This window comes from Taurulus bubalis (assembly GCF_910589615.1).
Source record: "Taurulus bubalis genome assembly, chromosome: 14".
Classification (NCBI taxonomy): Eukaryota; Metazoa; Chordata; class Actinopteri; order Perciformes; family Cottidae; genus Taurulus; species Taurulus bubalis.
The window spans coordinates 828,494-842,108 of NC_136602.1; the positions used below are offsets into that span (position 1 = coordinate 828,494).

General features: G+C 42.1%; 1 protein-coding gene across 1 annotated transcript in view; it reads right to left on the minus strand.

Annotated features, from left to right (window-relative positions):
* The window catches only part of LOC306746939 (uncharacterized protein), a 387,486-nt gene that overhangs the window by 372,624 nt on the left and 1,247 nt on the right, over positions 1-13,615 (minus strand). The window contains exons 2-9 of the mRNA XM_079229926.1: positions 13,321-13,443; positions 13,028-13,234; positions 12,597-12,710; positions 10,985-11,063; positions 10,603-10,831; positions 8,622-10,443; positions 8,351-8,524; positions 8,062-8,235 (exon numbers count right to left, since the gene is read on the minus strand). Coding sequence (XP_079086052.1) covers positions 8,062-8,235; positions 8,351-8,524; positions 8,622-10,443; positions 10,603-10,831; positions 10,985-11,063; positions 12,597-12,710; positions 13,028-13,234; positions 13,321-13,406 — 2,885 coding nt within the window. The 5' untranslated portion in view covers positions 13,407-13,443. The remainder of the gene's footprint in view (positions 1-8,061; positions 8,236-8,350; positions 8,525-8,621; positions 10,444-10,602; positions 10,832-10,984; positions 11,064-12,596; positions 12,711-13,027; positions 13,235-13,320; positions 13,444-13,615) is intronic.

Here is a 13,615-nt window from a genome sequence, read left to right on the forward strand (position 1 = left end):
AGCACGGATGGAGGAGTCACAAAAAGTTGGACCATTTTGTTACCATGTTGGTGGGGCGGTGGGGTGCGAACATTATTCTTCCTCCAAAGTGGGGCGTGACAGAAAAACCACTGGGGTAAATAAAGGTGAAATAAATAAATAAAAGTGCACACACAGAAGGCTATAAAAGGAAGGATGAACCATTTAAAGAGCTTTTTCTGTTAAATAAACTGCTCCTCGAGTGGACACGTCTCATCCTGATCACATCTCTTATCGACTCCCTAATTTGCTTTTCCATAATTGCCGTCATGAATATAGTTGGATCAGAACAACATCCTAGTCCCTGCACTCAGACTGGGCGACACGACAAATCTGGGGAGGAGACTTCTAATCAATTTGATATATGTGCAGTTTGCCTAGTGCAGTAAGTAGTGTCCAAAATTCTCAAAAATAAAAACACCCTTGTCACAACTGTCACCGGGGGGCAAAAAGAGTGATTGAGATGGACCCAAATGCTCAGAGACACGGAGAAACAGATGGACGATATCCCTTCACTATAGGTAGGTCTCCGGAAAAAAGGCTTTTTCTTTAAACTCTGACCTTGGTATCAAACGTACCACCCACAATCTACACACTAAGTCCTGTAATCACTTGCAACACCAAGCATGATAAACCAGCAGAGCATCAAAACAATCTGAGCCAACCAGGTTAGTAATCGCATGAGGTTGAACACCATTTAACTTCAGCTTGTAGAAGGTCTGTAATTCATATTCATATCCAATCATTCAGTCCTGTCAGCCTGTCCCAGGAGAAGAGTTCTCTTACCTCATGGAGACGACCAGACGCCTGCAGAGACGAGCAAGACTGGACTTTGGTTGGAATGTACAAAATACAAACCAGTTTTATTTGTTTTTACAATAACAAGGTTAAAGGTTACAACAACGGATAATGCAAGAAGTAAAGAAAAGAAAAGATAAAATGTCAAAACCTTCAAAGTTAAGATCACCAACAATCCTCGTCAAAAAGACTTCAAACCAGAAGCCTAAAAGAAGCATAAAAAAGTCCTGGTTCTTTGTTGTCTCCTCATAATTCTACCTTTTTACTTGGAGCATCTTTAACTTCCTGGTCCATATATGGTCGACAACTAAACATTAGTAAATCATTGGATGAAGCTGTTTATGTAGTCTTACTATTCATGACAGACTTCTTTAAGTTGACAGTTATTTCTAAGGTTCCTGTCTGGTCTTCCTGGTGGAACATCAGGCAGAATGTCTCCTAAACAGTTACCATGGTTACAGCATCTGCACTTACAACCTGTTTCCTACGCTGACTGACAAAGATCAGACCAAAGTATGTTAAACCAAGATCATCATTTACTCATCTTAACCATTCGTGATTATAAAGCATATCTGATCACACATGAACACATGAATGAAAATCACTGAAACATTATCGTCATTAAATAAACACATGATCAGTAATAATACAAATCAAAGAATAAAAAGTAAAATCATCATCATCCAAATGACTCTGAGCTCAGTAATGGGTAAGAAACCAATATTAACTTATTGAGTTGGTTCTTGATCAGTAGTTTGGTTCTAACTTCTTTTGTCTCTTTTGATTTGTTTCTATGAGTTTCCCCAAACTAGCACACAGTCAGTGATGAATGGAAGTCAAAGTGAACAATACAACGTGAATAATGAAGCTGGACTTAACAAATCCTTCATGTATACACTGTTGTGATGGATTTGGACATTTTAGCTTTGACATGATGTTTATGTGGTTTATGATCTAGAATCATCCAAAACTTTGATTTATTTTGATCTCAACGTCACTTATCAAAGTTTGTTCATTTGTTCCTCGACGATCAAAGATGATGAATTTAGTTTCTTCAAATCAAAACAACGCTTTACAAGTTGTGATTATTTCTCCACAGAAGCTGAATCTGATCCAGAAAGACTCTCGTTTGACATTCGGAGGTTTTTCTTCACACAAACAAATGTTTCAAGACAACAAAGTTGAGTTTTATACACAAAGTAAAACATGTTCCACAGCTTCTCTCAGACAACAGATCATTTCAGGTCATTACATGGACCTCGCTCAGCTCTCAGACCTCCATCTGCAACACCACAAGTCCAGAGAGCTCTCAACCCCCCTGAGTCCAGACCAGCTCAGGTACCCCTCACCTGCTGCACCTGTTTACAACCACTGAGAGATCAGGTTGCTGCTAACTAACATCAGCTGTGTGATCCTGTACAGGCTGAACTACCTGGACAGCAGAGAGAAGGTTTCTCTACCAGGAGGAGACTCTCAATCCTCCAGAGAACACAGAGACACTGAGGAACGAGGCCAGGACCAGAACCCAAACCAAGGATAAAGAGGTTCAGTGAATGTGGTGCTGAAGGTGTGGAGGTGGATCAGTGTGTCAGAGGAGACTCTGTAGAAGGACAGAGAGCCAGCAGGACAGTCCACATACACTGCTACTCTACCAGAGAAGGAGGAGGAGGAAGAGATGTGTGTTCTCATCTTATTGTGACAGACAGAGTAACCACCATCATAACACCCCAGACTCCAGGACTGATCATTCATTCCAAACAAACAGTCTCCACTGTCTCCTCTCCTTCTGATTCCTCTGTAACTCACTGATATATAAACTCCTCCTCTCCACTCGACCTCCCAGTAACAGCGACCAGTCAGACCAGTTCTACACAGCAGCTGCTCCCAGTAGTCAAACCTGTCTGGATGATCAGGATATGACTGATCCTCCTCCACACATGTCACCTTCCTGTTGTTGTCAGACAGTTTGAGGTTCCTGTTCACTGTGTTTGTGTCGAGTGTGAGTTCATAGGAATCTGATGGAGAGAACAAGACACAATACAGCTGCAGTTATTAATCTATCATCTGTTCATCTAGTGACACTTTGATGACATCAGAGATGTGAATGAGTGATGTCACAGTCTGAAGATGGTTGAATGTTTTCATGAATCAAACTCAAAGCACACTTACACTTCCTCAGACCTGGTCTGACCCATCGGACTCCAGCAGGCTCCACCCTGAAAGGAGGAGGAGTCAGAGCAGCATGAACACATGAACATGACATCACTCTCATCACAGAGCTTTGCTATTCATGTTCACATGGACCACTTATTATTCATCAGCTCATATTCTGTTACTTCCAGCAGATCAACATGATGACTCATCAGGACTCTTTGTGTTTGTGTCACCTGATGAATGGAAGTCCACTATTCTCTCTCTTAGCTCTGTGTTTGGTCTCCACCTCCTGAGGGAAACATCTGTCTCTTTAGCTGCTAAATATGAATAAATATTGTCTAAACGATTATAAAATAAGGTTTTCAAAATAGGTTGAAGTATGTTCAACTAATTCATCAGATGCTTTAACAGTGGTGGCAGAAGCCTTGACGAAAGACATAAAACCGAGGTTCGGGTTTCACTGAGAAAGAATTTACTGTGATAACTCCACACACTTAGTAAACAAGTCTTAACACACTTGGCTGCTGTGTCTGGGACAGAGGTGAAGTATCATAGTTCACTGTCCCCAGTCAGCAAGACTAATACATGAAATAAGTTTTCACTGCATATGACTATGCTAATTACTTTAAAAATGTATAATAATTTAGTTTAAATATTTGTTTTGCACACACTGCAGAAAGTGAGCCAATTGTCTGCAGAGTTTTGCCGCTGATGAACCTTAAATTACGGATACCAAGCACCTCTTATGTGAAGTCTGGGTGAACAGGGATTTGAATTCAATATGATTATTTGTCTGAAACCAGTGGAGATACTAACAGCATATAGGAGGCTTAGTGGTGTCTGTAAGGCTTCAGTGGGAAACACTTGCAGAAATTGGTAGAGCAATGGAGACACTTAGACCAGGGCATGTGATTAGACTACCAGGTTTATGCTGTTGGAGGAACAATAAATGAGTTAAATGGTCTAAGGGATTCAGGGGAGTATACACTATCTGTTGATAACACTGGACAGGATGTCCAAACTTTTTCTCAAAATGAGGGTAAATCAATTCCCAGAGAATGCCTAATGCAGACCAGTCACAACCACAAAAACAACTATTGATGATAAGGTCACCACCGCTCCGAGCAGCACAGATGCAGACGGGGTCACTTATCTCAACATGACTACAAACTGAGGCTCTAAACACTAGAGGCCAGGTTCACTGCGTCCTACATCTATTCTCCTCCCCCAATGTAACAGACGCTGTGCCGCCTTTCCAGTAGAATGACTCAGCACCGCCCTGTTTCTCACCCTGAGCTGCAAACTACACTTGTTTCACTAGATACTTCTTTGAAGGAACTCTGGTGGCACCCTGAAGGGGTTAATGTGACATCACACAGAATCAAACTGTAGCAGGGATAGAGTCAATATTCCTCTGGTGGAAACAATAAAATAGGGTTGATTGGATACATGATGCAGAAAGGAATGGCATGTAGACATGTTGCTGGGGGAGGGGGAGGTGGTGAGGTGTCTGTAGAATGTTTGACTGATCCTGTTGTATTTATATTTCCTACCAGCACGGCGCTGGACGGGTCAGAGACCAGGGGTTCTGAGGATGGCAGAGAGCAGGGATTTACAAGCCCTTCAACAAACTGCTGGAATCGTGGTCCACTTCCCCACGAGGTGAAGCAGTGGGGCAGCAGACTCCTGGTCCCCTGCATTATGACAAGGCCATCTGTCTGAACACACTGATAACACTGGACTGTAAAACAATTATGATTCACACGCCGAAAATCAAGAGACATTCCAGAGTGATGACTGCAGTACCATATCTGCAGCTGGTGGAGAAAAGAACATTATTTTATTTCAGGAAGGGAAAAGTTGCTTATAGAAAGGTTTTATCCTCCAAGAAGGTTTTCATCCTGATATAAACATCTTTACCCGACGACGAAGTGCTATCCAGAAATAAAGCATTGTTACTAGACAATAAGATTTTTTTAAAGTCCTGAATCCAGGGTTTTTGGTAAATGTGATGATATATTCTAAAACGTTTTTCTTTTAATTAAATTGTTATACTTAGTATAAAAATGAGGGAAATGTTAGAAGAAAAACTTTTAATCAAGTACTGTTTCACAGTTATATTATGAATCATAGACTGTGTGAAGGCGTGTGCTTCTCATGTGACCTCCTCTCCTGTTAAAACATGCGTGTGCTTTCACAGTGACCTTCTGATGGTCCTGAGATGCGGATGCCTCCATGTCTCTGTGTGAAGAACGTGGTGCTCCTTGTGATCATGACCATGCCGATGCAAGCCAACCTGAAGAGTCATGAGAGCTTCTGTGATGGTGTCATTAATGTATTTAAGAGGTAACTCTCTCATTCATGGAGCAGTCCAGGATACGCAATTGACATATCATGTTGTGTACTTCCGTAACTGTTTCTCTTTGCAAAGAATGAATGTCCTGATTAATGATTTTACCTCAAGGTGTTGAGTACATTTTTCTATCAGAAACACACACTGGAGGCAGATGACGAGCATTAAAACATAAAACTATAGTTTCACATGAGCCCACAAACTGCAGCGTGACGACGTTGATGCATGTCGACCCACCATGATGTACAGAAACAAAGTAGAAATACTTTGTTTCTGTACTTATGTCGTTTTTTGGGATATCTTTACTATTTATATTTCTGTTGACTTTTACTTCACTACATTTTGAAAAGAAAACTGATACTTTTACTTTTACTCCGATACATTTCCCTGAAACCTTCGTTACTCGCTACAAAATCAAATCAATCTTTAGAAGAAAACACATCGGGGACTGTGGTGGAACACAGACTCCACAAGCAGGTCTGCAGAATCATAATATTATGCATTCCTCTCAGACCTGGGCATCTTACGGCTCTCCCAGTCCGGCCCGCGCGAGGTCAATGAAAAATGAAAAATAAATCAATAAGATGCACGGCATGAATGCAATACAACGGCACTTGTAGTGACTGATCCCCGCTAGTCACTGGGCTGAGAGGTCCTGTTTCCTACTCGCTTGTTTACAGGTGAGAGTCCAGGCCGTTTATGTTCGCTTACGCAGCCTCAGCCACGGCTTGTTGCAACTTGAGGACTTGAGACTGCAGTGAAAGCGTATTGTTCTGTAGTTTCTGTGCTAACGAGCAGCGAGTGCTGCCGCGAGCCGCTCCGCCTCACAGAGCGCTCACAGGCGGTCAGTCTCACAGGAGCCTCGCTGCAGACTCCAAGTCCAGATTGAACATTAATATCACAAAGCCGTCTGATCCACTATGCAGAGCACTTTAAGTCAGGATCACTTCTGGATCTTTACTCTTCTCTCAAAGAGGAGAACGTTCCTCATGAGGAAAGATGCTCAGAAGATGTTGGTTCTCTTTGGATCTACCTACATGAGAACAAACATTCTAGTGATGAAGGTCAACAGATCAGATCCTCTCTCTGATACCTGTCAGCTGTCCTTCATCTCCACCTCATTCAACCAGACTTCATGCTCTTGTTCAAGCAACACAGACTGGACTTTTCTCACTGAGGAAGAACAACTGAACTGGAAAACATCAAAAGCACTGATTGCTTTTATATAAAGTTAATAAATGGCTGGTCTTTAACATACATCTTTAAGGTAAGGTTTAAAAAAATCTTAAAAAATGTAATTACATTTTTTACATATTTTCATAGCCTTATTGTAACATGTATTCTTACCAGTAGCAGCTCAAAAACATATAACTTACAGTTTTTTAATAAAGTAGTAACATTAATATTGAGTTAATTGAATTAAGTTCAGAATTGGACAATATTATCTCTATGTTCAGTCTACTCCTTAACTTAAACCTTTAGTCCAGTCTACTCCTTAACTTAAACCTTTAGTCCAGTCTACTCCTAAACTTAAACCTTTAGTCCAGTCTACTCCTTAACTTAAACATTATTGTCCAGTCTGAACATGTGCCCATCCCCCCAAGTGAACCAAAACCTTCCAGACTAAACAATGCTTATCTTCTCACTTTCCCCTAAATACACCTCATTGGACCGGGACACTAAAGTAAGGGTTTCTTTCATGTCTCTAGTATATATGGTACTATAGGATTTCTAATAATAATAATAATAATAATAGCTAGGATTTATATAGCGCCTTTCATGAAACCCAAGGACGCTTATAGACTGACTGAGAGTGACACACACCCTATTTCATCAGAATCTCAGACGCACACTCTCTTTCTCACTACCTACCTGTGTGAGAAAGAGAGATACTATTTTGACGGGAAAGCTCCGCCCACGCTTATCAGGGGAGGTGAAACATACAAAGTGTTGCTGAGGAGTTCTACCAACTTTACTCTGCAGATACATACAACTCAGCAGCTTCCTGTAGGGCAACATGAGCAACAGGAATAAAAGGATGAGGCCCTGGAGCACATCCTTGATCACCACAGTGAAATAGAGGAGGACGTGTCTGAAGATGAAGACCGTCTTGAGGTCAATTCAGATTTCTTAACACTAGAAATAAACATAAATAAAGTTACTTTCAATATAAATCATTATGACTCATTTAACTTAATTTGGAATGAACAGGTGAATATGACCTTGAACAGCAGAGGTGTTCTTTATTTATCTACATCACTCCATGACAACAAGAAAGTCTCAAAATACATGTTATGGTAAGATAATGCAATTTATATCTAGGTTTTTCCAATGTACCTAAAAGAATTGTTTGACTGTGTATTTTTCAGTCAAACGAGTGAGTCAGCCTAATTGAACTCTGATCTATGGAGGGGTGAATAACTCAATTCCACTAAAAACTGATTGAATTGTTAGTAATGGTGTTGGTGATGAGGTACAAACTATAATTATTAGGATTGTTTGGTTTCTGACAAGTTTTGGATGATTCAAGTCACATTGAGCCGGGAACATCATTGCTGTGCCTAAGACACAAACGTAACAGGAGGCTTCTGTCTGTATTGATCGTCTGATGTGGGACCCAAACAGTTAAATGAGTGTGTCAGGGTCATATTAACCAGGCTGACAGTGTGACAGAGAACAGGTTTCCAGCTCTACCTCCTCTATCAGACTGATGGTCTGTGGCTGCAGCCTCTTCATACCTGAGAGTCTCCAGTCTCCAGTGTGCACCGTCTAGTCCAGCAGACAGCAGCTTCACTCCTGAGTCTCCTGGATGATTGTAGCTCAGGTCCAGCTCTCTCAGATGGGAGGGGTTGGAGCTCAGAGCTGAGGCCAGAGAAGCACAGCCTTCCTCTGTGATCAGACAGCCTGACAGCCTGCAAACACACAAAACAACACACATGACATCTTAGACAATTTTGAGGGGGATACGAGTTCATCCATGAATCAAAATTTAAGTGTCTATTAGTTTACATGTTGATGAATCCTGACCTGAGAGTCTCTAGTCTACAGTGTGGACTCTCCAGTCCAGCAGACAGCAGCTTCACTCCTGAATCCTGCAGGTTGTTGTTACTCAGGTCCAGCTCTCTCAGACTAGAGGACTGGGAGCTGAGGACTGAGGACAGAGCTTCACAGCTTCTCTCTGTGAGGTTACAGCCACTCAGTCTGAAGAGACAAGGAGGAAGACAAAATAAGCAATAAGTGTAAAAGATAGCAGCGTATTTAAGTTGTGATGTATGAAGCTAACTCTCTCTGTACTTACAGAGCTTTGTTGGAGGCTTTGACCACTGGCAGCAGCCTCAGAAGAGCCCCCTCTGAAGCAGAGTATTTCTTCAGGTCAAACACCTCCAGATCTTTTCCTGATGATAGTAAGATGAAGACCAGAGCTGACCACTGAGCAGGAGACAGTTTATCTCTGGAGAGACGTCCTGAACTCAGGGACTGTTGGATCTCCTCCACTAGAGAACCATCATTCAGTTCATTCAGACAGTGGAACAGATTGATGCTTTTCTCTGGAGACACATCCTCACTGATCTTCTCCTTGATGTACTGGACTGTTCTCTGATTGGTCCGTGAGCTACTTCCTGTCTGTGTCAGCAGACCTCGTAGGAGAGTCTGATTGGTCTCCAGTGAAAGACCCAGGAGGAAGCGGAGGAACAAGTCCAGGTGTCCATTGGGACTCTGTAAGGCCTTGTCCACAGCACTCTGGTAGAGATGTTTGGGTTTAGGTTTTGACAACATTGAGGTTGTTTGTTTAAATACTTTAGACAACAGGGAGGTTGTTTGTTCTTCTGCCAGCAGGTTGACATCAGAGTTGATGAAGGTCAGATGGACATGAAGAGCAGCCAGAAACTCCTGAACACTCAGATGGACGAAGCAGAACACTTTGTCCTGGTACAGTCCTCTCTCCTCTCTAAAGATCTGGGTGAACACTCCTGAGTACACTGAGGCTGCTCTGATATCAATGCCACACTCTGTCAGGTCGGATTCATAGAAGATCAGGTTCCCTTTCTGCAGCTGATCAAAAGCCAGTTTTCCCAGAGACTCAGTCATCTTCCTGTTCTCTGGACTCCAGTGTGGATCTGTCTCAGCTCCTCCATCATACTTGACCTTCTTCACTTTGGACTGAACCACCAGGAAGTGGATGTACATCTCAGTCAGGGTCTTGGGCAGCTGTCCTCCCTCTGTGGTCTTCAACACGTCCTCCAGAACTGTAGCAGTGATCCAGCAGAAGACTGGGATGTGGCACATGATGTGGAGGCTTCGTGAGGTCTTGATGTGGGGGATGATCCTGCTGGCCTGCTTCTTATTTCTGAACCTCTTCCTGAAGTAGTCCTCCTTCTGTGGGTCAGTGAACCCTCTGACCTCTGTCACCAAGCCAACACAGTCAGGAGGGATCTGATTGGCTGCTGCAGGTCGTGTGGTTATCCAGAGGCGAGCAGAGGGAAGCAGTTTCCCCCTGATGAGGTTTGTCAGCAGCACATCCACTGAGGTGGACTCTGTGACATCAGTCAGGACCTCATTGTTGGGGAAGTCCAGAGGAAGTCGACACTCATCCAGACCGTCAAAGATGAACACAACCGGGAACTCTTCAAACCTGCAGATTCCTGCGTCTTTGGTTTCAGTGAAGAAGTGATGAACAAGTTCCACCAAGCTGAACTTCTTCTCTTTCAGCACATTCAGCTCTCTGAACGTGAATGGAAACGTGAACTGGAGGTCCTGGTTGGCTTTGTCTTCAGCCCAGTCCAGAGTGAACTTCTGTGTTAAGACTGTTTTCCCGATGCCAGCCACTCCCTTTGTCATCACTGTTCTGATTGGTTCCTCTCCTCCAGGTGAGGCTTTAAAGAGGTCTTCTTGTCTGATGGTGGTTTCTGGTCTGTGTGGTTTCCTGGATGCTGTTTCAATCTGTCTGACCTCATGTTCATCATTGACCTCTGCAGTCCCTCCCTCTGTGATGTAGAGCTCTGTGTAGATCTGGTTCAGAAGGGTTGGGTTTCCTGCTTTAGCGATCCCCTCAAACACACACTGGAACTTCTTCTTCAGGTTACATTTGAGTTCACGCTGACAAACTGGAGCAAGAAGTCCTGAATGAACACACAACAAAGAGGATCAATGAGTCAAAGAATAGATTTCAACATGTCATTTCCTCAAAGAATGAGTCTATGAATATATTCTGGTCTCTTGAGACATTAGTAAACGTCCCATTTATCCAGCATGTTAAATCTTTATAGAAATCCTCTTACTGCTCCGCAGACAGTCAGCCAGCTCCTCCTGCTTCATGCTCCTCAGGAAGTGCAGTGAGATCTTCAGAAATGCTTCTCTGCTCCTCCTCCTCTGCTCTTCATCCTCACCATCCAACACCTCCTCATCCTCTCTCTGACTCGCTAAGCATTCTGGGTAATCTGAACTCACAACCTTCTGGATCTTCTTCAGCTCGTCCTTCACAAAAGTGAGGATGTTCTCCTCCAGCAGCTGGAACAGAATATGATATGAATGACAAACTAAAACCATGGAAGCAAACATCAGATCCATGTTGGACAGACTGACAACCCACTGGTCTAAAGAGTGCAGCATGGAGATGGTTGTGAACAGAATAGATGTAAAAGTAGTTGTACATGTACAGACCATAAATATGGAGTCCAGGTGTGTTTGATGCTGCTGGGCAGACGGACCTCTGGGAACCTCTGAGCTCTCCTGGTCCTCTCTGTGGAGGAGTCATGAACAATCAGCTCACATTGTGTTTGCTCCACAGACTGTTTATTGTTCATGATATTAAAACACAAATACAACAATAAGTTAAACATGTTGTGTTGTGTCATGATGAATCATTTTATAAACCAGATGCTAGTTTTAAGAACTTACTCTGGGTCATAAGAACGTTGTTCATCTTTGAAGGTAATCACAAAGTCTTTAGACCGATCACTCTTCATGGACACACAGCTGGGTTCAGGAGACTTTTCTTTCTGCTGTGAACTGATAGAAACACTGAGAATTACTGAACATAAAGGTTTTCTGAACAAACAAGATTTATTTTTCTGCTTCCACTGGTTTTATTCGACAGTAAAAGTGATGTTATTTTCATTACAACTTGTAGTTAATGGTAAAGAAGACACAGCTTATTTATATTACATATATATATATATATATATATATATATATATATATATATATATATATATATATATATATATATATATATATATATATATTTAAAAACACAATATATATACAATTATATGTGTATATATATCAGTGTTTCCCCCACCTTTATAATGCCCCCCTGTAATTTTCTCGATATTGCCAGATCACAAGTCATCATTTATGATTCTCTTTCCTATAGAACAGGTCGACACCTTGTTCTGTTATTAAACAAACTAAACGGCCGTATTTTATTTATATTATCCACGCACAGCGTGTCATTCCTGTCTCTAAATGGTCGCGTTAACACATCTCCTCTGCTCGCGCGCACACAGGTGAGCACTGAGCACATACACCAGCGGACAGAGAGCGTCGAAAAATATGTCGCGTGAAAAGTAGACCGCTATATCTGTGTTTTAACAAAATGAAGTTATTTACAGAAAAAGTTTGAGAACCACTACTTTAAGTGTTTGTGTCGGTGTCGCCGCTGCCGTCGCCCCCGTCACCCCCCTGAAACCTAGGGGAAACACTGTATATATATATATATATATATATATATATATATATATATATATATATATATATATATATACATAAAGTATATACAGTATATATAGTATATATAATATATTTATAAACACAATATATATATACAATGATATGTGCCCATAGTCTTCTGAAACCTAGTCTCCAGAACTCTGCAGCTTTCTGAAACTCTGACCTCTGTATATGTATAAATATATAAAATATATATTTAAAAACACAACATATATACAATTATGTGTGCCATAGTCTTCAAAAAACTAATCCTCAAACTACAACAGGGTGTACCCGAAACTCTTTGTAGTCTCCAAACCTCTGAAGCTCTGACCTCTCCTGGTCTGTGGAGGAATAAACTCACATTGTGTTTGCACCAGAGACTGTTTACAGTTAATGATTCATATACAAACACCTACAGAGCAGTTAGTTAAATATATTGAGTTCTGTCATGATTGATCATCATGAAAACAACACTGTGAATGATGCACGACCAATTATGTGTTTCATAACTGAGAATCAGAACAGTTAGTCATCCGTTTCATCTGTTTTAAGAACTTACTCTGGGTCATAAGAACGGCGTCCATCTTTGAAGTTAATCAGAGCACCTTTAGACCGATCACTCCTCATGGACACACAGCTGGGTTCAGGAGACTTTTCCCTCTGCTGCTGTGAACTGATCGAAACACTGAGATTTCATCATCATCATCAACATCATCATCATCATCAACATCATCATCATCATCATCATCATCATCATCATCATCATCAACATCATCATCATCATCATCATCATCATTCGATCATGAACAATCAGCTCACATTGTCTCCGTCCTCACAGAGACCAACACAAGGTAAAGGTCCATGAAGTGATATCTGGATGTGGATCAGATGACTCCCTGTACTGGTAAAGGTGTACTAGTCCTACTGGTCCCACTGAGAATCAACAGCTCAGTATTTCAGTCATCTGTTGGATCTGTTTTAAGAACTTACTCTGGGTCATAAGAACGACGTCCATCTCTGAATTCAATCATGCGACCTTTGGACCAATCACTCTTCATGGACACACAGCTGGGCTCAGGTCCAGCTCCAGGTCCAGGTCCAGGTCCAGGTCCAGGTTCAGCTCCAGGTCCAGGTCCAGGTCCAGGTCCAGGTTCAGCTCCAGGTCCAGGTCCAGGACAGTCTGGTCTCTGATGGATCCTGGTCACACATGTAGAAGCAGAGTCAGTGAGTCAAAGACGTTGTGACATGAGAAGAGTCATGACAGGTAGAGATGGTCCTCTCACCTCTGAGCTCTGGTCTGGTCATGGTCCCCACACAGACTGGTTTTAGAGGGAGGGACTCCCTCCTCTCGGTCCTCACACTGACTCATAGCAGAGTCCACACCTTCACACCAACACCACCACCTGCTGGAGAGATCACACATTACTGCTCTTCATCATGACCGTCACCTTCACCTCAATACTAAATACACTCATGGGACAGTTTCACTTTATATTCGTGAATCGTTCTGTGTGCATTTGCACTATTGAGACTGATCTGACCCCATACAGCTCCTGTTTAACTCAGAAAAGTCTGAAG